Source organism: Dendrobates tinctorius, unplaced genomic scaffold, assembly GCF_039654945.1.
Source record: "Dendrobates tinctorius isolate UK_male_01 unplaced genomic scaffold, ASM3965494v1 ptg000090l, whole genome shotgun sequence".
In the NCBI taxonomy this organism is placed as follows: domain Eukaryota; kingdom Metazoa; phylum Chordata; class Amphibia; order Anura; family Dendrobatidae; genus Dendrobates; species Dendrobates tinctorius.
Genome location: NW_027361758.1, coordinates 9,890,041 through 9,915,402, shown reverse-complemented (window position 1 = coordinate 9,915,402; position 25,362 = coordinate 9,890,041). Strand labels below are relative to the sequence as shown.

Sequence of the window (25,362 nt, the reverse complement as noted above, 5' to 3'; positions counted from 1 at the left end):
GCTCTTTGCCACACTGTTAAATACTTAATCTGGCAAGTAAAAAAAGGCTTCTGAAAGATTCCATTGGCCAGTCAGTCACTTAACATGAATCTCATAGAATAAGTCTGCTATGATTGATTACATATGAGAAGACGATGATAAAACCTGGTTTAAGTGGAGAGCTTCTGGAGTGTGTGTATATGTGGCCAAGTGCTATTGTTCCACAAGGTCAAGATAGCAGAAATCATTGATTAAAAGCCTGACTGGGTTAAAGCTTTGAAAAATAATATACAGTACATATTTGACCTTATCAAGTGGACACTGTAAAATAAGACAACCAAATCAAGATGAACTGAGGAATTGTCTCTGTACAGAGTGACAGAAGAAATTTTGTGAAGGAATTTAAGTTCCACTGTGTTGGTTGACAGAACAGCTTTGTAAGAACTATGGCTATTGAAATGAATCTGTAAATTCCTTTGCAATTAGTTCATTTTAGCTTATACTTTTTGCACCAGGAATGCAGATTTATCCAATCATTATTTGACCCTGGACCCCAATGTAACAGGAGTTGTGAAAGGAGTGTATCCTTTTGGAATAGATCCTGTAAGTATAATATACCTTTAACTTATGTAATTTAATGCAAAAATGGACTGTGTATCCCTATTGTCCAAATAATTACTTGAAGAAGAACCTGTCAGGTCCCCTGTGGCCTCAGAATCACCAGCAGTTGTGTCTATATAGCTAAATTCCCTGCCTAAAAGTCCCTTTATTACATTAAACACAAAATGTCTTTAGAAAAAGTATTTCTATGGTCCGTTTATGATATGTAAATTAACCTTTTGACTAGTTAATGGGGCTTTTAGTCAGTGTACCCAGACTAGTTGTCCCGCTTAGAAGTTATGGAAAAAAAAGAGACGGTAAAGTCAGCTCACCACTGTGTAGACTCCTCGTTAGACAGCTGACACTAAGCACGGTTCCATTGACGCAAACATATGTAACAACAGGAGGGAAGGATCCAGCGAGAAAATATCAGTCTAAAAAATAACTTTTAATCCATTATTTAAAACATGGACGGCACAAAGTTGTCAGGCAAAAAAACACATTGCTGTCAGATCAACGCGTACATGCTCATATAGGCAGTTTAGGGGAGACGCTCTGACAGATTCCCTTATAATGTCACTTACCATTACAGTCAGTCTCAGCTTTGCCGAGCTAACTTTACTTTTCTGATATTTTTTTTTCATATTAAGATCTGGAACTTGGCATCAAATCGTCTCACTTTCCTGAACTCTTTTAAAATGAAGATGTCTATTATTCTGGGAGTAATCCACATGACGTTTGGAGTAGTTTTGAGTGCTTTTAACTATCTGTAAGTCACGATTAAACTTAAATGAATTAAATTAACCTCACATTCTGTTCATTGCCTATGAAATATAATGTAAATAACCAGATAACTAACAGGATTTCAATATTCTGTGCTTTTTAAATGTTTCATCTCTAGAAGATAGTAATTAACAACGTTGTGGTTGGCTAGTAAGATGCACAGGATTGTTAAAGTGAGCACTACAGAGGACCAAACTGGATGCTAGACCGGGACTGATTGAATCTTTTTGCTCTTTTCTACTATAAGTTTTCTGAATTTTGTTCACTGGTGTTCTCAGCCAAAATACATTACTTGTTTCCATTGCCCCTTGGTAAATGTTGAGCAGCATGTTAAAGTGAGTGTGTCATGTGTACACATATCATAAATTAGGGTTTTAATGACCAGTGTATTTTTGGACTTGGACTTAATGAAAATTAACTCATCAGATGCTGAATACTTTGATTGCTAATATCTTGACAACTGAGAAGTGAAATAAAAAAAAAACACAAATGTTTTATTTCACTCTGCAGCCACTATTACATTGTGTGTACAGTTCAACATGAATTTTTTTTTTGTTAAATGACCCTTTTAAGCGTAATTCTTTGTGTCTGTTGCTTACACACGTCTTTTACTTGCTGAATTAATTGCATTTTCTGTATACTTAGGCACTTCAAGAAGAAATTCTGCATGTATTTGGTTTTCCTCCCTGAGCTCATCTTCATGATGTGCATCTTTGGTTATCTTGTATTCATGATTGTATTTAAATGGTTGGCGTGGACTTCAGTGGATTCAAGGAGGGCACCCAGTATCCTTCTTCACTTTATAAGCATGTTCATGTTTAATGGTGGTGGCAACACTCCTCTCTATTCAGGGCAGGTCAGTGATTACTTTGTACCCATTTTAATAATGGTTGTTTTGGATTCACATTATTTTTGTCTATATTTTAAAGCCAATTTTTATATATCTTATCCCTTTCAATACCTAATGATTTATTTTGTTGTTGTACTTTCGGTTTTGCCTTCTAAACTTTCAGTAGTCACTAGTTTATTATTCCATCAATATTGGCTGTATGAGAGCATGCTTTTTGTCACAAGAAAAAACACCAATAAAGTTCCACGTGGGATGAAATGGTAAAAACTCAATTCTGCCATTTTTGGAGAGTTTTGTTCTTTGCCATTGTGCTGTAAAAATTACTTGACAGTTTTATGCTGTATTTGGAGTCCCTTGGGGTCCAACCGTCTCATTGTCAAGGCTGTTCTGGATTCAGTTTTATCCTTTGGACCCAGACTACTGGATCCTAGGGAAAGTTTTTGCTTGTACCTGAAAATGTTTGTGTTTTTATTAAATTGTTTAGTTACTTATAACAAAGTATTCTCTTAACAGATATTCCCTCTGTCTAAAGAGCCTGTCACACTAAGAGATATCGCTAGCAATATCGCTATAACTAGTGACGTTATAGCGATATCGTTGTGTGTGATACTTACCTCCGACCGGCTCCCCCGCTGATTATCGCTGATCGCGCGAGAACGTTCAGGACTGTTTCTCGTCGTCAGCTTCCTGTGGAGAGACGAGCGGCGAGCGTGGACGCGGGCGGGAGGACGCAGGATCGCCTAGTGTGACAGGTAAGTAGCGACCCCCGTCCCCAGCGATGTCGCTAGTGAGATCTGCCTGTGTGGCAGCTCACTAGCGACCACTTAGCGATGTACCAGCGATCCTGACCGCGTCATATCGCTGGTCGGGATCGCTGGTACATCGCTAAGTGTGACAGTACCTTAAGTTTACAAAAACAAAATTTCAGAGGAACTTATATTAGATCTTACAGTATATTTTATATATACTCTACCAGTTATGCAATGTTTTAATGTACTGTGATACGAGAATTCATATAAGTGTTGTCTTATTTTTCTCTTTAAAAATTAAATAAAGAATTAAAAAAAAAAATTACTTGACAGACTGATTCTCGAGGTCAGTACAAATACAACGATACAATTTTTTTTTTTTTGCATTCATATTTTAGTGTTTAAAGCAAAATTCTAAACTTTTATATAAACTCATAAGCAGGGCTGTGGAGTTGGTAAGCCAAACCTGCGATTCCGAATCCTCAATTTCCCATACTCCAACTCCACGACTCTGACTCTGAAACCAGGGGAAGAGTCTTGAGGAGATCATTTGCATATTCCCAGTGCCTTCTGGGATAAGTGAAGAGTCTCCGCGAGCTCAACGATCACTGGGTTTTGGCCGTTGCAGCTGAAAAGAGGAAATCGGAAAACCAGGGGAAGAGTCTTGAGGAGATCATTTGCATATTCCCAGTGCCTTCTGGGATAAGTGAAGAGTCTCCGCGAGCTCAACGATCACTGGGTTTTGGCCGTTGCAGCTGAAAAGAGGAAATCGGAAAACCAGGGGAAGAGTCTTGAGGAGATCATTTGCATATTCCCAGTGCCTTCTGGGATAAGTGAAGAGTCTCCGCGAGCTCAACGATCACTGGTTTTTGGCCGTTGCAGCTGAAAAGAGGAAATCGGAAAACCAGGGGAAGAGTCTTGAGATCATTTGCATATTCCCAGTGCCTTCTGGGATAAGTGAAGAGTCTCCGCGAGCTCAACGATCACTGGGTTTTGGCCGTTGCAGCTGAAAAGAGGAAATCGGAAAACCAGGGGAAGAGTCTTGAGGAGATCATTTGCATATTCCCAGTGCCTTCTGGGATAAGTGAAGAGTCTCCGCGAGCTCAACGATCACTGGTTTTTGGCCGTTGCAGCTGAAAAGAGGAAATCGGAAAACCAGGGGAAGAGTCTTGAGATCATTTGCATATTCCCAGTGCCTTCTGGGATAAGTGAAGAGTCTCCGCGAGCTCAACGATCACTGGGTTTTGGCCGTTGCAGCTGAAAAGAGGAAATTGGAAAAACCGCGCGCCGATAGGCGCGCGAAATTTGGCTCATCTTTCATCGTTTTTAAGAAATCTCAAGATGGAAGAGGCCAGGAGCCATTTGGTGAGCTGCATTTCTTGCTACATGTTCACAGATTTACCAGTGGAAAAGCCAAACTTCACATGCCACAAATGCAAGCTTGTGTCCCTGTTGGAGGAAAGGTTGCAAAATCTCGAAGAGAGGTTAGCTACGTTGAAGATCATTAAGGAAGGTGAAGAGTTCTTGGACAGAGCAGAATTATCTCTTCATGTTACAGAAAGAGAAGAAATTCGAAGTGCACCTGAAGAAACAGAGGAATGGAGACATGTGACCCAGAGAAGCAGGAGGATCAGGAGGCAGTCAGCACCCATACTGCTCAGGAACCAGTACCAGGCTCTCACGCAGGAAAACGATGAAGAAATACATCAGGATAAGACTTTGCCAACAAACAGCAACCTTGTACGCCCTCAGAGTCCTCCTGGATGGAGAAAGAAAAATGTTGTGAAGAAGAAACGGAGAGTGGTGGTCATGGGGGATTCCCTGCTGAGAGGAACAGAGGCCGCTATCTGCAGACCGGATATAACTACAAGAGAAATGTGCTGTCTTCCAGGTGCAAAAATTAAAGATGTGTCTGACAGGATATCAGGACTCTTCAGACCTACAGATGACTACCCATTCCTGCTACTACATGTGGGGACAAATGACACCGCAAGAAACAACCTGGAAATCATCTGCAGAGACTTTGAAGACTTAGGCAAGAAAGTGAAAGAACTGGGAGCGCAGGTGGTCTTCTCTTCCATCCTCCCAGTGGATGGCCATGGAACAAGGAGGTGGAATAAGATTCTGCAGGTGAACAACTGGCTACGTCGATGGTGCCGTCAGCAACGATTTGGATTTCTGGATCACGGAGTGAACTACTTATACGATGGGCTACTTGCTAGAGATGGGGTGCACCTTACGAAGACTGGAAAGCATGTATTTGGAAGTCGCCTTGCTACACTTGTAAGGAGAGCTTTAAACTAGAACAACATGGGAAGGGAAGCAAAAGACCAGAAAAAGCCATACACCTGACAAATGCTATTGAGAACTCTGCTATTAGAAGTGGAAAGGAAGAACAAAGACGAAAGAATCTAATTAATAAAAATATTGGAGAAAGAGAAACCAATCACAAACTAAAATGTTTCTATACTAATGCACAAAGCATGGGCAACAAACAAGGAGAATTGGAACTACTAACACAGGAACAGAAATATGATGTAATTGGAATCACTGAAACTTGGTGGGACAATACACATGATTGGAATACAAGACTAGAAGGATACAACTTATTTGCAAGAAACAGACTTGATAAACGAGGAGGGGGTGTCGCATTGTATGTTCGAAACGCGTATATCTGCACAGAGATTGAAGCTTCAGAGACTGGGAGTTCTGTGGAAACTGTTTGGGTAAGAATACAAGGACAGAACAATGGAAAGGACACCATTGTAGGCATTTACTACAGGCCGCCTGTGCAAGCCGAATATATAGATGATCTCTTTATGCATCAGATGGCCAAGTTCTCCAAAAAATATGACATAGTTGTCATGGGAGATTTCAACTATCCAGACATTTGTTGGGAATCTCTCTCAGGCAAAACTAACAGGTCAAGGAAATTCTTATCCTCTCTTGCTGACAACTTTATCTTCCAAAAGGTAAGGGAGAAAACAAGGGGAACTGCTACCTTGGATCTAATCCTTATAAACAGGGAGGAAATGGTTGAGGAGGTAAAAGTGGCTGGGACCCTAGGAGGTAGCGACCATGCTATTTTAGAATTTTGGATTACTAGAGGTGGAAGACCTGTGAAGACTCAGACGTCAAGGTTAGATTTCAGAAAGGCAGATTTTAAGGGATTCAGAAAGAGAATTGGAGGGATCCAATGGCTGGATATCCTTAAAGACAAAAATGTCCAGGAAGGATGGGAAATCTTGAAAAATGAAATTCTCAAAGCACAGTTGTTAACAATTCCGAAAAGAGGGAAGAATAGGAAGCATTTAAGGAAACCAGGTGGATGAACACAGAACTTAAGCACATGCTAAAAAGGAAGAAAAAAATGTTTATAAAATGGAAAGAGGGAGGCATATCTAAAGAAGAATATAATGCTGTCTGCAGAACCTGCAGGGCACAAATCAGATTAGCTAAAGCTGAAAATGAATTGAGGCTTGCAAGAGATGTCAAAAGCAATAATAAAGGATTTTGGGGATATGTCAAAAGTAAAAGAAAAGTCAAAGATGCTATAGGATTTTTACAGGATGAAAATGATGAAATGGTAAGACAGGATGTTGAGAAGGCTGAACTTTTAAATTCCTATTTTGCATCTGTTTTCTCTCAGAAAGTAAATGCAACATCAACTGTTATTCACTGTCCTATTAAGGGAATAGAAGAATCCAGGATATCTATAAACAGAAAGATAGTGAGGAAACACTTAGCTAACCTAAATGAATTCAAGTCTCCAGGTCCAGATGAATTACACCCCAGAGTACTGAAGGAGATAGCAGAAGAAATTTTTGAACCCCTCTCCATAATCTTTGAAAATTCTTGGAGAACAGGAGAAGTGCCAGAAGACTGGAGAAGAGCAAATGTTGTTCCTATCTTCAAAAAGGGGAAGAAGGTGGACCCAGGCAACTATAGGCCGGTGAGTCTGACTTCTATATCAGGAAAGATCTTTGAACAAATTATTAAACAACATGTATGTCAATACCTGGATAAGAATGAAGTGATTAAACAGAGTCAGCATGGGTTTCTAACTAATAAGTCATGTCAGACAAACTTAATTTCCTTCTATGACGGTATCACTGATTGGGTGGATCAAGGAAATGCTGTAGATATAGTATATCTTGACTTCAGCAAAGCATTTGACAAAGTCTCTCATACAATCCTTATTGAAAAAATGACTAAGTATGGAATGGACAAGGCAACTGTTAGGTGGATTCATAACTGGCTTAGTGATCGGACCCAAAGAGTGGTCGTAAATGGCTGCACATCCAGTTGGAAGAATGTCTCAAGTGGGGTACCACAGGGCTCTGTCCTGGGCCCTGTATTGTTCAACATCTTTATCAACGATTTAGATGAAGGAATTGAGGGTAAACTGATTAAATTTGCTGATGACACAAAGCTAGGAGGGATAGCTAATACTAGAGAAGAGAGAGAGAGGATTCAAAAAGATTTAAATAAACTGGAGAAGTGGGTTGGAGAAATGGTTTTTAACAGGGAGAAATGCAAAGTACTACATCTGGGCAATAAAAATGGAAAAAGCATATATAGAATGGGAGGAATAGGGATAAGTGACAGCACATGTGAAAAAGACTTGGGTATACTAATAGATCACAGACTGAATATGAGTCAACAGTGTGATACAGCAGCAAAAAAGGCAAATGCAATTCTAGGATGTATTAACAGAAGCATACAGTCTAGATCACGTGAAGTCATTATTTCCCTCTACTCCTCTTTGGTCAGACCTCATCTGGAATATTGTGTCCAGTTTTGGGCACCACATTTTAAAAAAGACATCAACAAACTGGAGCAAGTTCAGAAAAGAGCGACCAGAATGGTGACCGGTCTGCAAACCCTGTCTTATGAGGAAAGGTTGCAGGATTTGGGAATGTTTAGTTTGCAAAAGAGAAGACTGAGAGGAGACTTAATAGCTGTCTACAAATATCTAAAGGGCTGTCACATTGTAGAAGGATCAACTTTATTCTCATTTGCACAAGGAAAGACTAGAAGCAATGGGATGAAACTGAATGGGAAGAGACACAGATTAGATATTAGAAAAAACTTTTTGACAGTTAGAGTGATCAATGAGTGGAACAGGCTGCCACGAGAAGTGGTGAGTTCTCCTTCAATGGAAGTCTTCAAACAGAGGCTGGACAGACATCTGACTGGGATGATTTAGCGAATCCTGCTTTGAGCAGGGGGTTGGACCAGATGGCCCAGGAGGTCCCTTCCAACTCTACGATTCTATGATTCTATGACTCTGACTCTAACTCCCACATATATTGTGTACATTTAAGTGAAACATTTATTGTAGTACAATGTGAACATCAGACATTTAATCATTTTTATGATACAATAATTAAGATATTTAGATAGAATATAGTATATATTTATTAGAATACAACTTTAGGACACAAAAAACTGTAATAAATTGTAAATATGTAATACACTATGTAATATTGATTACATATATATTGTATGTATATGTGTGTAACTTTAAACTCCAGCGGACAAAATCCAGGATACAAAATTTTAAAAAGTTTTTTCTTGCATTAGCAAAGATTTTTATTATTAAAGTCCATCATAAAATAAATCCACACTTCTGGACAGTAGATAAATAGATTAGGGGAAGGGGGGGGTTAGCCTCTCAGACTACGCGTTTCGGCGAATTAACGCCTTCTACATGGTCATGTCCAGAAGTGTGGATTTATTTTATGATAGACTTTAATAATAAAAATCTTTGCTAATGCAAGAAAAAACTTTTTAAAATTTTGTATCCTGGATTTTGTCCGCTGGAGTTTAAAGTTACATTTTTTCATTTGAATCTTTCGTGGCTGGCTCCTGCTCTGGTCTCCGTGCAGACTTTCTCCTGGATTGATATTGGATCTCACACACCGGGGTGTACGGGTAAGCTGGCTTTGAAAATCTGGAGGTTTTTTTGTATATGTGTGTGTGTGTGTGTGTGTGTGTGTGTGTGTGTGTGTGTATATATATATATTGTGAGGTAGCGCTGTCATTCAAGGTTGGGGGACACTCGCATGGCAGCGAATAATCACGTCCAGCACAGGTTTCCATAAAGCAATATCACAGTCCATGAGGTTTATTCATTATCATAAACCAATCATGATATGCAACAGTCTTATAGCAGACAGCAGGGTTTCTTCACACTGGAGCTCTGCTCCCCTTTAGCCCTCCTAGTCACACAGGCTGTGCTTCATCTAGCCAACCGGCTATACAGTCTCTCAGTTGTAGTCCCGTCTCCGGGTTACCTTGCATGCTGCTTTACACTGCTAATGTTCATTCCCTCTCCCTGGGAACTGTCAGGCACACTTCGCCATTAGTCACAGCGTCCAGACGTGCTGTCAAGCAGGAAGCCACACGAGACCTTCCAAACGGACCAATCGGGTCTCTGCATTCACCACATGTGACCAGACCTCAGGTACCTTATATGGTCCATAACCACACCCACAGGTGATCACATGGCTAAAAAAAGAAGTTATGCCAGCCTTGTACGCAAAATATCCTGCGTACCGAGCAACCCTCTCTATTTGACAGCAGAAAGACTCTCATTAGACAGGAGGTTCAGACCTCCATAGCAGCCCAAATCCCGGCCCAGGGCCCTGCCCCAAAAAAGAGGAAAAGGGCTCCTATAGAAGCCGACTCAGACTTGGGAGAGGCCCGTTCCTCGGGGTCGGAAGATATTTGGGAATGAGGGCTCCACTTCCACCTCCAGTCATGATGCAAAAAAATGCTATTTCTCCTCTGAGGATATGGAGGAGTTGGTCTCCATGGTACGAAATACCATGGGATTGGAGGAGGAGGAGGAGGTCAGGCTCTCAGTCCAGGATGAGATGTTTGGAGGGTTGAAACCCAGAGGCAGAAAGGGTTTCCCGGTTCATGAGGTTATACAGGATTTAATAGCTCAGGAGTGGTCCTCCCCCCGAGAAAGCACTTACGGTGTCCTCTGAGCTAAGAAATCGGTTTCCCCTAGAAGGTGATAGTTCCATTTGGGAGATCCCTAAGATAGACGTCCAAGTGTCTAAAGTCACTAAGAAGACGTCCTTGCCCTTCGAGGATGCCTCCCAGTTGAAGGATCCGATGGATCGCAAAATAGAAAGCCATCTTAAAAAATCCTGGGAAGCTTCTACGAACCTGCTCAGAGCAAATATTGCATCCACCTGCGTAGCCAGATCTTTGTTTCTCTGGCTACGTACGTTGGAAGACCACCTGTCGGGGGGTACCCCAAGAGAAGAAATCTTAGACTCCCTGTCAGTCCTCCAGAAGGCAACAGGCTATTTAGCTGACACTTCAGGAGAAACGGTACGGGTGGCAGCAAGGTCCTTAGTCCTTTCAAACTCGGCCAGGAGAGCCTTATGGCTGAAGTCATGGGGAGGCGACATCACCTCCAAGACGAAACTATGTGCCATTCCTCTTCCAGGGACGCCATGTGTTAGGGCCGGTCCTGGATGATATCCTTGAGAAGGCTTCCGACAAGAATAAGTCACTACCGGAACAGAAACCCACCAAAAGGCGATTTTTTTCGTCCCTCAAGGGAACAAACCTCTCAAAGGACATTCCGAGGAAAGGGCAAAACGGGTCGCTGGAGCTACCCGAAAGGGGGTAAAGGTAGAAACATCCTTGTGCCCCAACAGCAGCAGCCCCCGGAGAAGCAGTGACTCCCGGGTAGGGGGTCGACTCACCCAGTTTTTCGCCCAATGGCAGGCCACGACCTCGAACCAGTGGGTCCTGCACACTATCACACTATACAATTTGGGTTGAAACTGGAGTTCGAGCACCCCCCCCCCCCCCCCGCATGCCCTAAGGTTTACCCCAACGCAATCCCCAAGTCTGCAAAAAGTTCTGTGGCTTCAGATAGAAGAACTGCTACGGGAAGAAGTGGTCTCGTATGTACCTCCACAAGAGGAGGGCAGGGGACATTATTCTCGCCTGTTCCTGATAAAGAAACCCTCAGGAAAATACAGGCTCATGATAAATCTAAAACCCCTAAACCACTTCATCAAGTACCGAATGTTCAAAATGGAGTCAGTGAGATCAGCAATTCCTCTTATTGGACGAGGATGGCAGATGGTGACAATAGATCTAAAGGACGCGTATTATCACGTTCCCATTCATCCGGACCACCGTAAGTTTCTGAGGTTTGCGGTTACCCACAACCAAGGGATCAGCCACCTGCAGTTCAATGCCCTGCCGTTTGGGGTATCCCCAGCACCAAGGGTGTTCACAAAGATCATGAAGGAAGCAGTCATCTCCATTCGGCTTCAGGGGATATGCATTGTATCGTATCTAGACGATCTGCTGATTGTCGCCCCTTCAGTAAACCGGCTGAACCAGGACGTATCAAGAACCCTACAGATACTCGAAACCCTAGGGTGGATACCAAATCTACAGAAGTCGGCCCTCTGTCCTTCCCCGAGGAAAAAATTCTTGGGGATTCTCTTGGATTCAGAAAAGAGGACGTCCTTTCTTCCCGAAGATCGTCAAAAAGACCTTCGGCAGAAGATAATCCGATTCAGAGACCAAGGGGCACCAACGCTGAGGGACGCCATGTCCATCCTGGGTTCCCTGACAGCGTGCATTCAGGCGGTATCCTGGGCACAAGCTCCTACGCAAGTCCTCCAGTCGTATGTCCTGATAAACATGAAAAAATATCCAAACAACCTGTCAAAAAGGGTTCTACTTCCGGGACACGTAAAATCGACCCTTTGGTGGTGGCTGATCTACCGGAACCTGAACCGAGGAGTAAGCTGGGATCAGCTTCCCCTAAAAATATTATGTACCGACGCCAGTCTGAGAGGCTGGGGAGCCGTGGTCGAGGATTCGTACTTCCAGGGGCAGTGGGCCCAGAACATAAGATCCGGATCTTCGAACCTAAGGGAATTGACGGCGGTGGAAGAGTCACTGAAGGCCGCATCAACCGTTGTCAGGAACCATCATGTTCGGGTATACTCCGACAACGTGACCACGGTGGCATACCTCAGACACCAGGGGGGCACAAGGTACGCCAGTCTAAAGGAGGTGGCAGCAAGGATCTTCCTCTGGGCGGAGAAGCACCTGTTATTCATTTCTGCGATACACCTAAAGGGGTCGGAAAACATCCAGGCAGACTTTCTGAGCAGGAAGGACGTCCATCCAGGAGAATGGTGTCTAAACCAAGAGGTCTTCCAGGCTCTAGCCTCGAGATGGGGAGACCCGGAGGTCGACCTATTTGCGAATGCGCAAAATACAAAAGCAGCGACCTATTTCTCCCTCAATCCCACGTACGGAGCCCAGGGGACGGATGCTTTTGCCCATCCATGGGTCTTCAGACTGGCCTACGCCTTTCCACCAATCCCGATGCTGGCAAAAACATTACAAAAGATCAGAGCGGACGGGGTCATGACAATCCTGGTGGCTCCCATGTGGCCAGGATGAAGCTGGTACAGCGCCCTGTTGGACATGGCCCAGGAAGGTCCCTGGCTGCTACCCCAGAAGACCGACCTCCTTTTTCAGGGTCCATTACTACACCCGAACCCAACCAAGCTATATCTAGCAGCTTGGTTACTGAGGCCAACATTCTGAGAGCCAAAGGGTTGTCGGATGAGGTAATCTGGACCCTTCAAAAAAGCAGAAAGCCGGTAACAAATGCAATTTACGGCAAAATATGGAAAAAAATTTCCTCCCGGTGCCTTCCGGGGGCCCCTGACCCCACCCATCCAAATATTGCCCAAATACTAGATTTCCTTCAGAAAGAGTTGGATCTAGGGCTTACTCCAAGCACGTTGAAAGTTCAGGTGTCTGCCCTTAGTTCCTTTTTTGACCAAGACCTAGCCAAACACCACTGGGTCAAGTGGTTCATGACAGCGGCAGGCAGAATTCGCCCTTCACTCCTTAATCGGGTTCCTCCCTGGGATCTTAATTTAGTACTCAATAGCCTAACACAGGCCCCGTTTGAGCCCCTGTCGGAGATCCCATTAAAAATGCTTACACTGAAAACAGTGTTTCTTGTGGCGATCACATCAGCTAGATGGGTGGGGGAGCTACAGGCCCTTTCGGTACAGGAGCCTTACCTCCTACTCAATTCAGACAGTATAGTACTACGCCTAGACCCCTCCTTTATGCCCAAGGTGGTGTCAGACCTTCACAGAAGCCAGGATATCGTGTTGCCCTCATTTTGCCCAAATCCTTCTAACCCGAAGAAAGGGAGTTTCATACCCTGGATGTCTGCAGGGTGGTTCTCCGTTACCTCGAAGCAACCAAGGATTGGAGAATCGATCAGAACCTGTTCCTGCAGTATTCAGGAAGAAATAAGGGGAAGAAGGTGGCAAAGAACACGATAGCGGGCTGGATCAAGCAGTCCATCTCTCTGGCATATTCTTCAAGGCATCTCTCTCCTCCCGAGTCGTTAAAAGCCCACTCCACTCGATCAGTCGCTACGTCCTGGGCAGCAAGAGGAAATAAGTCTTCAGAGCAGATCTGCAGAGCAGCCACCTGGTCTTCTGTGCACACCTTTACTAGACACTATGGACTAGATTTCAATAGGGATCTGACATTCGGCAGACGCGTCTTGCAAGCTGTAGTCCCTCCCTAATAAATGAACGTTGGCATGACTCCAAGGTGGCTGTCGTGGAAGGTGACTAGAGAAAATAGAATTAGACTTACCGGTAATTCGGTTTCTAGGAACCTTCCATGACAGCACTAATTTCCCTCCCGATATGATATATTTACCTAATGATTCCTGCTCTACTGGCGGTAACTATTCATGCTAGTATGTTCAGAAAAAACAGAGGTAGCAGGAAGGGGAGGGTTATTTAACCTCTGGGTAGCAGGAAGGGGAGGGTTATTTAACCTCTTTGTGTTCCTGTCCCCTATTAGGGCGGGGAGACAACCTCCAAGGTGGCTGTCGTGGAAGGTTCCTAGAAACCGAATTACAGGTAAGTCTAATTCTATTTTTCCAATAGCTGTGTCTCTTTCCATTTCATTGAAGCAGAAATGCCATCTGCGATTAAGCCTCCTCTTTGGGACAGGCAAAATAGCAAGTTCTTCCACTCCCTTATAAAAATGCCAGGAGTTAAATCCTCAGCTTGTAATTTTTTAGTCACGGTAAATGGGTGATTAAGCAATTCCTTCAATTCAGCCACCTGTGTCCATTGACCTTCATTTAGGGTTACCCGAGGGGTCGCCATACCTATAAGAAACGGTTTTAGTTAAAGCAATCGCTCAATCATTAAATAAGTGCTGCCCCACCGAGTGGCTTGATCGACAATTGCCCCTTTCCTAGCACGTCTCTTCAAGATGGAATCAATTTTAGGGGTTCTGGCGGCAATAACCAATTTCCTCACTTCTCCAATCAGATTTCCAGCATGTCCCTCTTGTAGACTATCTCTTATTGCCAGCTGCAGCGTGTGCACAACTTTCTCACTTTCTCCAGCTCGGGGCCCAGGAATCGGATCCTGTGCAGGGCCGGCACCCCTCCCCCTCCTCTCTCTGGTGAAGACGGCAGAAGACAGGACAGAGGAGGGGAGACTGCCCTCTGCAGTCTGGAGCCGGTGCAGGACGGGAGCACTGCAGCATACAAGTGAGTTTTGATAGGTGCGTGCCCCTGCTTCTAGGGGGGGGCAGCTGCCCCCCTGCCCCTTGCTGGATACGGCCATAATTCACACACAGCGTTTTTGCGGATCCGTTTTTTGCAGTAAAAGGCAGTGACTTTGGGCATCCAGCAAAGTCAATGGGTTTCAAGATATGACATTCTGACATTGTTTTGTGAGGATCCGTTTTTGGGCTGAATGAGCATGTCAGTTTGTGCGGCGTTTGTCTAATCTGCTTTTGCTATTGAAAACATTATCTATGAGCTCAAAAACCTTTCAGGTGATGCGTTTTTTTAAAAAAGCTGATCTGCTTTTGCAGCTGAAAAACATATCCTCAAAAAACGCAGCAAAAGCGCTTTGTGTGAATGTAGCCTTAGATCAGGTATAGAACAGTCATTTATAGGACATTTCATAACTTTCCCAAATTCCTATGAAAAAATATTCAGCACATTCTGCATTCAACTACTGTACCCAATTTATTATATATTTTAGGAGTCTGAGTTGGTATAAAATGGGCTGAAAATGAGCACCGACAACGACTCCGACTCCACAGCCCTGCTCATAAGCCAAAAAGTAGTTTTAATTTGGAAAAGGAGTAAACAGACCAAGCCATTATAATCATATAGGTGTTACTTCATAATAGAAAACATCAGACAAATAAATTCAAATAATAAATACTCTATTAGAAAACATGGATAATAAAAAAAAATTGTTAAAGTCAAATGAAAAAAGGGGGAGGCCGGTGAGGAAAATGCAATAAATAGCATGCAATGCAAAAGGTAGCCACTAGGTGGCAAAGGACTACTAATGGTTGGGGTAGAAATGTATGTATATCTAATATATAAAGCTCAAAGTGTGTATGTATGTGTGTGTGTGTCAAAGTATGTGTGTATGTCCGGGATAGGCATCCGCACCGTAGCAGCTACAGCCACAAAATTTGGCACAGTCACATGTCTGGACCCCGAGAGCGTCCTAAGCTATGTTGTGAGGCGAAATTTTAACCCCATGCGTTCCAATTCACCAAACAATTTTGCCCCTATCTACATACTGGGGGGAAAAGTGTGTGCGCGTCAAGCCCCGCCCCTCATTGTGATGTCACAATGCCCCTATTTGCATACTGGGGAAGCAGTGTGTGCGTATCAAGCCCCGCCCCTCATTATGATGTCACAGTGGTTGCCATGGCGACGCTGATGTCATCAAAGGTTGCAAGCCCTGCCGCCGCTCATTATGATGTCATAATGGTTGACTATGGAATGGAGGATGTGTGATGAGTATATGGGCACCGGACTATGGGATGGAGGATATGTATGATGGGTATATGAGAATGGGACTATGGGATGGAGGATGTGTTATGGGTATATGGGCACTGGACTATGGGATGGAGGATATGTATGACGGGTATATGGGCACGGGACTATGGGATGGCGGATATGTATATGGGCACGGGACTATGGGATGGAGGATGTGTGATGGGTATATGGGCACTGGACTATGGGATGGAGGATATGTATGACGGGTATATGGGCACGGGACTATGAGATGGCGGATATGTATGATGGGTATATGGGCATGGGACTATGGGATGGAGGATGTGTGATGGGTATATGGGCAATCAACTATGGGATGGAGGATATGTATGATGGGTATATGGGCACGGGACTGTGGGATGGAGGATAATTATAATTTTCTATAACTAACCAGTTAGTTACTATGCCCGGGCAGCGCCGGGCTCTTCAGCTAGTGTATGTGTGTATGTATATATATGTATGTATATATGTATGTATGTGTATATATATATATAATACTTCTCTAGTCACCTTCCATGACAGGAAACACGAAGAGGTTAAATAGCCCTCCCCTTCCTGCTACCTCCAGTGTTTTTCCTGTCCCCCAGTGGGGCATGAAGAGGTTACAAGGAGCTGCCGTGGCCAGCGAGCGGAGCTCCTAGATATAGCTGGGCAGCTGAGGTCGGGGGGTTCGCCTCTCCTCCTCCACGTCGCTGCTCCCGTCTCCATCTCCCGGAGTGACTCGGGACTGGTTCGCCCCTCCCGCGCCCTCCAGGGTAAAGCGGGACGGTATAGTGCCGGCTGGGGTCCTCTAGCCAGCTCCCCGGCTTCCTCCTTCCTCCCACGCTGCTGTACGGGCCATGCGCGCGTCAGGAGGGGGCGGGCGCCCGACCGGAAGTGACGTCGGCGTGTGCTTCCGGTTCGCGTCCTCCAGCGTTCCCTGTGATGGAGGACTCGTGCCAGCACCTGGGAATCCTGTAGCAGCATGGGGTCGGGCGATCGTTCCTCCCCATGGACCAGGAGGAAGGAGGGGCAAAAACAAGCAACGCTGGAACACCCATATAAGGGTGCCACAGGCTCCATGTAAACGCAGTGTGCCTGTGGTGTGAGTGCAGACATGGATGGTGAAAAGCCCTTGACTGCTGCATCTGCAGAGCCCAACGTTCCACCTCCTACAGTGAGTAGCAGGGCCGGTCCCTTACCTGTCAAGCTTTGGTGGCACGGGTCTGAGTAAGCCTTCTCTCTCTTCTTACAGGAAGACAAGGCCTCTGCCCCAAGAAACCCCCCGCAAATGTGGTATCTGTGGTGCCAGGTTCCCTTCTGATTATAAGAAGTTATGCCAACCCTGTACGCAAAACATTTTGCACACTGAACAACCCTCCCTGTTTGACAGCATAAAAACTCTCATTAAACAGGAGGTTCAGACTTCCATGGCAGCCCAGTCCCCAGTGACCCAGGGCCCTCCCCCAAAAAAGAGGAAAAGGGCACCTACGGAAGCCGATTCAGATTCGGAAGAAATCCGTTCCTCAGCGTCAAAGGATATTTTGGAGAATGAGGGCTCCACATCCACCTCCAAACATGACGCAAAGAAATACTATTTCTCCTCTGAGGATATGGAGGAGTTAGTCTCCATGGTGAGAATTACCATGGGGGTGGAGGAGCAGGAGGTCAAGCTCTCTGTCCAAGATGAGATGTTTGGGGGGCTGAGACCCAGAGGTAGAAAGGGGTTCCCAGTGCATGAAATCATACAAAATCTGATAGCTCGGGGTGGTCTTCTCCTGAGAAGGCACTCAGTGTACCCTCCGAACTAAAAAAACGCTTTCCCCTCGAGGGTGACAACTCTTTGTGGGAGGTCCCTAAAATAGATGTTTGGGTCTCTAAAGTGACTAGAAAGACGTCCCTTCCCTTCGAGCACGCTTCCCAATTGAAGGATCCTATGGATCGTAAGATAGAGAGCCATCTTAAAAAATCCTGGGAAGCTTCGACGAACTTGCTCAAAGCAAATATTGCATCTACTTGCGTCGCCAGATCATTGTTTTTTTGGCTTCGTACATTAGAGGAGCACTTCTCGGGGTACTCCCAGAGAGGAAATCTTAGATTCCCTTTCCATCCTCCAAAAAGCAACAGGTTTTTTAGCCGATGCTTTAGGAGAAACGGTGCGGGTAGCAGCAAGGTCCCTAGTCCTTTCAAATTCGTCTACAAGAGCCCTGTGGCTGAAGTCATGGGGGGGCGACATCACCTCTAAGACAAAACTTTGTGCCATCCCCTTCCAGGTTCACCACGTGTTCGGGCCAGTCTTGGATGACATCCTCGAAAAAGCTTCCGACAAAATGAAATCCCTACCTGAACAGAGAGTCGCCAAAAGATGATTTTTTCATCCCCCACGAGAACAGTCCTCCCAGAAGGAGTTCAGAGGGAAAGGCAAGACGGGACGATGGAGCTACCCGAAGGGGGGTAGGGGGAGAAACATTCTTGTCCCTCAGCAAGTCAGGGCTGAATCTGGAGTTCGAGCATCCCCCCCCCACATGCATTAAGAGTCACCCCTGCACAGTCCCCAAGTCTCGAAAAGGTCCTACTTCTTCAGATAGAAGATCTATTACGGGAAAGAGTAATCTCGTATGTACCTCCACAAGAAATAGGCAGAGGACATTACTCCCGTTTATTCCTGGTAAAGAAGCCCTCCGGGAAACACAGACTTATCATAAACCTGAAACCCCTGAATCGCTTCATCAAATACCGGAGGTTCAAGATGGAGTCAGTAAAATCGGCAATCTCTCTTATCGGACAAGGATGGCAGATGGCTACGATACACCTAAGGGACGCTTATTACCACGTCCCAATTCATCCGGATCACCGGAAGTTCCTGAGGTTCGCGGTCTTACACGACAAGGGGATCAGCCCTCTCCAGTTCAACGCCCTCCCATTTGGCGTATCCCCAGCGCCAAGGGTATTTAAGAAAATTATGAGGGAAACAGTCATTTCTATCCGTCTTCAGGGAATATGCATTGTGCCATATTTAGACGATCTGCTCATTGTCACTCCATCGATACCCCGGCTGAACCAGGACGTATCAAAGACCCTACAGATGTTCAAATCCCTAGGTTGGATCCCGAATCTCCAGAAGTCTGACCTTAATTCTTCCCCAAGGAAGACATTCCTGGGGATCCTCTTAGATTCAGAAAAGAGGACGTCCTTTCTCCCCGAGGATAGTCTATCAGACCTTCGTCAGAGAATAATGCGGTTCAAGGAACAAAGGGCACCGACTCTGAGGGACGCCATGTCTATCCTGAGTTCCCTGACGTCGTGTATTCAGGCGGTATCCTGGGCACAGGCACACACGCGAGTCCTTCAGTCATACATCCTGGCAAACGCAAGGAAGTGTCCGAACAACCTGTCAAAAAGGGTTCCACTTCCAGGACACATAAGATCAGCCCTCGTGTGGTGGCTGAATTACCGGAACTTGAGGCGAGGAATAAGCTGGGACCAGCTTCCTCTGAAAATACTATGTACCTGAAGGGGTCAGAAAACATCCAGGCGGACTTCCTAAGCAGAAAAGATGTCCATCCGGGAGAGTGGTGTTTGAACCAGGAGATCTTTCAGTCTCTGACCTCGAGATGGGGAGACCCAGAAGTCGATCTATTTGCAAATGCGCGAAACACAAAAACGACAACCTATTTCTCCCTCAGTCCCACGAATGGAGCCCGGGGGACGGATGCGTTTGCTCATCCATGGGTCTTCAGACTGGCCTATGCCTTTCCTCCAATCCCTATGCTGGCAAAGAAGCTGCAGAAGATCAGAGAAGACAAGGTCACAACAATCCTGGTGGCTCCTATGTGGCCAGGACGGAGCTGGTACAGCGCACTTTTGGACATGGCCCTGGAAGGTCCCTTGCTTCTACGCCAAAAAAACCGACCTCCTTTTCCAGGGTCCCTTACTGCACCCAAACCCCAGCAAATTAAGACTAGCGGCTTGGCCATTGAGGCCAACATTCTGAGGGCCAAAGGACTATCGGATGAAGTAATCCGGACCCTTCAAAAAAGTAGAAAGCCGGTAACAAATGCCATTTACGGCAAAATATGGAAAAAAAATTTCGTCCCGATCCCTTCCATCCCAATATTGCCCAAGTCCTAGATTTCCTGCAAAAAGGGTTAGAGCTAGGTCTTACTCCAAGCACGCTAAGGGTACAGGTATCTGCCCTTAGCTCCTTTTTTGACCAGGACCTAGCCAGACACCGCTGGGTCAAACGATTCATGACCGCTGCAGGTAGAACACGGCCTTCACTCCCTAGTCTGGATCCCCCCTGGGATCTTAATATAGTGCTGAATAGCCTAACACAGGCCCCGTTTGAATCCTTGTCAGAAATTTCATTGAAGATCCTCACACTTAAAACAGTCTTTCTCGTAACAATCACTACTGCTAGATGGGTAGGGGAGCTTCAGGCCCTATCGATACAGGAACCATACCTCCTGCTCAACTCAGACAGTATAGTACTGCGCTTAGACCCCTCCTTTATGCCCAAGGTGGTGTCAGACTTCCATAGAGGTCAGGATATTGTGTTGCCCTCATTCTGACCGAATCTATTACGAAGTAAGAGAAGTTCCACACCCTGGATGTCCGCAGAATGGTTCTCCGTTACCTTGAACTAACCAGGGATTGGAGAATCGACCAGAACCTGTTTGTTCAATATTCAGAACGGAACAAGGGAAAGAAGGCAGCAAAAAACACGATAGAAAGTTGGATCAAGCAGTCCATCTCCCTGGCATATTCATCAAGAGATCTCTCTCCTCCCGAGACACTAAAGGCCCACTCTACTCGATCAGTTGCTACAACATGGGCAGCAAGAGGGAACGCGTCTTGGGAGCAGATATGCAGAGCTACCACCTGGTCCTCTGTACACACCTTTACCAGACACTACAGACTGAATTTCAATAGGGATCTAACATTCGGCAGACGCGTTCTGCAGGCCATGGTCCCTCCCTAAAAATTAGTGTTGGTATAACTCCAAGGTGGCTGTCGTGGAAGGTGACTAGAGAAAATAGAATTAGACTTACCGGTAATTCGGTTTCTAGGAACCTTCCACGACAGCACTAATTTCCCTCCCTATCTAATATATTACTGGACGATTCCTGCTCTACTAGCGGTAATTATTCATGCTGGTATGTCCAGAAAAAACACTGGAGGTAGCAGGAAGGGGAGGGTTATTTAACCTCTTTGTGTTTCCTGTCCTCCATTAGGGCGGGGAGACAACCTCCAAGGTGGCTGTCGTGGAAGGTTCCTAGAAACCGAATTACCGGTAAGTCTAATTCTATTTTTATAGTGCACTCTATACAATACAGTATATATACTGTGTATATATGCTACAGTATATAGAGGTGTTTTTTTTTTTTTTTTTTGAAAATACATGCTCTGACACATGATATTTGATTAAACTGTATCCTAAGTCAGAGTATTTCTGTGTCATAAATCCTATAATTGTGGCATAATGGTGCACAGACATTGTTTGGCCTCAGTGTTTGCTCAAAACTGCATTTTTCTATTGATATATTTGTGTCACACAAGATTTCACTTCTGTGTCAGCCTTCCTCGCTGTTTGTGTCATATTTACCTAAACATCGGACCCCTGGCTGATACTTGGCAGACCTCAATGATGGTCAGTGCAGTGGATCTGGTAGGGTGTTTTGGTGTTGGACGTATAAATTCAATTCATCAGATATGAACAATCTTATACATAATGATCACTTCAGGCTTCTTTCAACATAGACGACTGTATATTTGCTATCACTTTTGCACTAAAATGTATACTCTTTTTTTCATTCTCAAATAAACTTTTGATAGGGAGAGGGTTAGATTAACCCTTCACGGTTGATCCTGTGATTTCCAAATTATTCCACAGTGTTGATAGCAACTCAAATGACCACATGGAGACGGGGGTCTCTGTGCGGGACGATCCAAAGAGATCGCTAAACCCATTTATTTTAGTCACTTCTTTTATAATATTTTGCTTAATTATGCAAAGTTCTCAACTACCAATAGCATCTTTTCACTTTATAAGCCAATAATATTGCAAGAAAACCGGAAACTGCATATATGTCCGTTTTTACATAGCATAGAAAGTAGTATAATGGCATATTCTTCAGAGTAGTATACCCCTGGGTCCCCTTATCTTGCACCAGATGAGGAACAGTCTGGTTTCATGACAGCCTGAACTTTTCATCCCAATTACAAAAATTTATCTTACAGCAACAAAAATGGAGAAACGAAACCTTCAGAGAATGGAGAAAACGAAACTTCAGCTCTGATTTTAGTTTTAACCCTTCACAATCTCCCCTAGATCATTTTTTTTTTTAAACACATATGCAGCATCAGAGGTGCTATCCCAAGCTAACAGCTTGAGGGTACTGGTCTTCACATGACTGATGCCGTGTTACCAGTCATGGCTGTCGCGACGCACCCATCCCCCCTTTATACTGCAATTCACGAATAACAATTTTTGTTGACGGTGGTGGAGATCTTTTGCAGGTAGCCATGTGCTTGGCTTCAACATCTTCATCAAGTAGCCTTTTGAGATCGGTGCAGAGAAGAGCAGGGGCAACGGCGCCTTTGGTATCATCATTAGCTGTCTTAGTGCAGAATTTCCTAATACATACAGAAATACATCAAAAAACAAGTTTTAGTATCACATATACAACAAGGATACAGGCAGCAATGTGTAACAAGCTTTGTAAGATCCCAGCTATCCAGCCCCCAATTCCCTTAAACCAATTGGCTGGATTGAGAAAGGAGAAGGTGTCTGACCACCAACTGTCCTTATTACGATCATTGTCTTTATCGTATTGATCTCTGAGTCTTTGAATGTCTTCTAACTTTAACTTCATAGTACTTTTAGGATCTATTTAATGACAGCAAGCGGGTCCAGTGATCTGACACATACCACCTTGTGCTGCTGTTAAGTAGTCCAGCACTATAGTATGTTGATTAGTGACTATAGTAAGTTGATTTTGGACAGCAACAGTAGTATTAAGTATGTCCAATATAGATAATCTACATCTAGATCAATCTAGATAGTTTGTGGCCCTAACCAATTTATCCCACATTTGTGTAATCATAGGGTGAATGAAAATAGAACTGACCGTTTTATTGGCCACACTCATCTGTACTAAATGTGGTCTCCCTGAAGGGCGGGGTGAATTGTCCGCAGCTCTTTTATATAATGTATGTTTGGGTATAGCCTGTGTATCCAACTGTTTCTTTGGAATAACAAAGGTGGCCGGGGTCAAGCGACCCAGAGTACAAGTACCTCTTACCCCTACTGGCAACCATTTATAAGCATTGTCTCCACATATCCAGAACATATCATCAGGTAAATCCCATAGGGCTGAATGTTGCAGTACCAATCTATGAACTAAATCTATGAATGCAGATGCATTCTGAAGCATACACCAAGCTGGAGATTGTCCTAAAGGGCTACCATAACCTACATCAGGATTTCCACAAGTGGGGGTTCATGGTACATATTCAGAGGACTCATTACCAGGGCTGTGGAGTCGGAATCGTGGAGTTGGAGCTCATTTTGGTGGAGTCTGTATAAAATGGTCCGACTCCTAAAATATATAATAAATTAGGTACAGTAGTTCAATGCAGAATGTGCTGAATATTTTTTCATAGGAATTTGGGAAAGTTATGAAATGTCCTATAAATGACTGTTCTATTCCTGATCTAAGGCTACATTCACACAGACCGTTTTTGCTGCGTTTTTTGAGGATACGTTTTCCAGCTGCAAAAGCATATCAGCTTTTTAAAAAACCGCATCACCTGAAAGGTTTTTGAGCTCATAGATAATGTTTTCAATAGCAAAAGCAGATTAGAAATCTGCTCTATCTATCCATTTATCCATATCTGTCTACCCATATCTTATCTGTACCAAAAAGAATGAAAGCCGGGTAGCACACAGACTAACACTCCTTTTTTTTTTTTTTTTTTTTAAAGCACCAGTCAGGTACACCTCATAGCTGCCCAAAAGGAACGCCCAGGACAGGCATTGCTCGTCTTCAGTAACACATCAACATCAATTGATAGTTGGAATAAATAGACTGCATTCACCACATCTTAAGGTGCAGGCTTTATTTTCAAGTGTAGGTGTGTGCAGTATAAGGTTCTGCAGCAGCTGAGGTGTGCAGTATGAGATTCTGCCCCCCCCTAGTTTTGGCTAAAACCGTTTCTTATAGATATGGCGAACCCTCAGGCAACCCTAAATGAAGGTCAATGGACACAGGTGGCTGAATTGAAGGAATTGCTTAATCACCTTTTTACCGTGACTAAAAAATTACAAGCTGAGGATTTAACTCCTGGCATTTTCATAAGGGAGTGGAAGAACTTGCTATTTTGCCTGCCCCAAAGAGGAGATTTAATCGCAGATGGCATTTCTGCTTCAATGAAACGGAGAGAGACACATCTATTGGAAAATAAAAATTTTCTGGCAGCTGTTTATGTGGACCCAAGTCATCGTATATTGCTTGATGATCAACAGCTTACTAAAAGAAAAGAAACTCTGACTGAGGTAGCAGTTAGGATGAGTGGGCTACAGGACGACTGCCAGGCGCAAGAGGACTTGGGTCCTGACAGTGCTACTGCTGCCATATCTTCATCCTCATCAGATGAGGAGTTTGACTTTGACTAGTATTTGGATGACATGGAGCAGGCAAAGCATTGCCGCAAGGAAAAAGATTTCACTCCGTCTCCTATAGCAAGCAGATTGACCATACTTCAGCAAAATGTTTCACTTGCTCTCAAAGAAAAATAAAAATTCAACCGTTCATCAAAACTGACTGTGCATGAGGCAATTCCTTTATACTTGGAAATTGTTAGAGATGTTGCCCATGTGGTACGGCTTTGCCTCCAACCCAAGTTAGTGTAGAGAGGTTGTTCTCTGGCCTTAAAATTATTAGGTCAGATTTTAGGTCATCTATGAAGGAGGATCTGATGGGGGCAATTCAATTTCTTAGAACAAATTCATAGACTACACAAATGTTATTTAGTATGTTTTTGTTGAAAACTGTTTTTTGCCACTTGCATAGTTTATTACATAGTGATATATATATATATATATATATATATATATATATATTATAAATATATATATATATATATATATATTATAAATATATATATATATATATATATATATATATATATATATATATATATATATACTGCGTGTGTATATATTGTAATAAAACACTCCGGGATCGCCTATGCTGGGGTCAAAGGCCACGTGCGTTTAGCATGAAACTCAGGCGCAGAGCTGGGTTTCGGGTATAACTGACACTGGGTCAGGTTTATTACCGGTGAAAGCAATGCAAAAAGGAAATAAAACATAAAACAAATCCTTGCCTGTCCGGCACTAACTAAACAATGGACAACCTAACTACCAACTGGCGGGATTCTCCCGTCCAGCCAAACCACAGTTGCAGTGGGCACTGCTTTCACTACGTGTATCTCTC

The 25,362-nt window shown here is 44.1% G+C and overlaps 1 protein-coding gene across 2 annotated transcripts in view; it reads left to right on the top strand.

Annotated features, from left to right (window-relative positions):
- Positions 1-25,362, top strand: part of ATP6V0A2 (ATPase H+ transporting V0 subunit a2) — a 183,953-nt gene that overhangs the window by 102,405 nt on the left and 56,186 nt on the right. For both annotated transcript variants that reach the window (XM_073586095.1, XM_073586096.1), the window contains 3 exons: positions 495-582; positions 1,230-1,348; positions 2,008-2,218. In XM_073586095.1, coding sequence (XP_073442196.1) covers positions 495-582; positions 1,230-1,348; positions 2,008-2,218 — 418 coding nt within the window. The remainder of the gene's footprint in view (positions 1-494; positions 583-1,229; positions 1,349-2,007; positions 2,219-25,362) is intronic.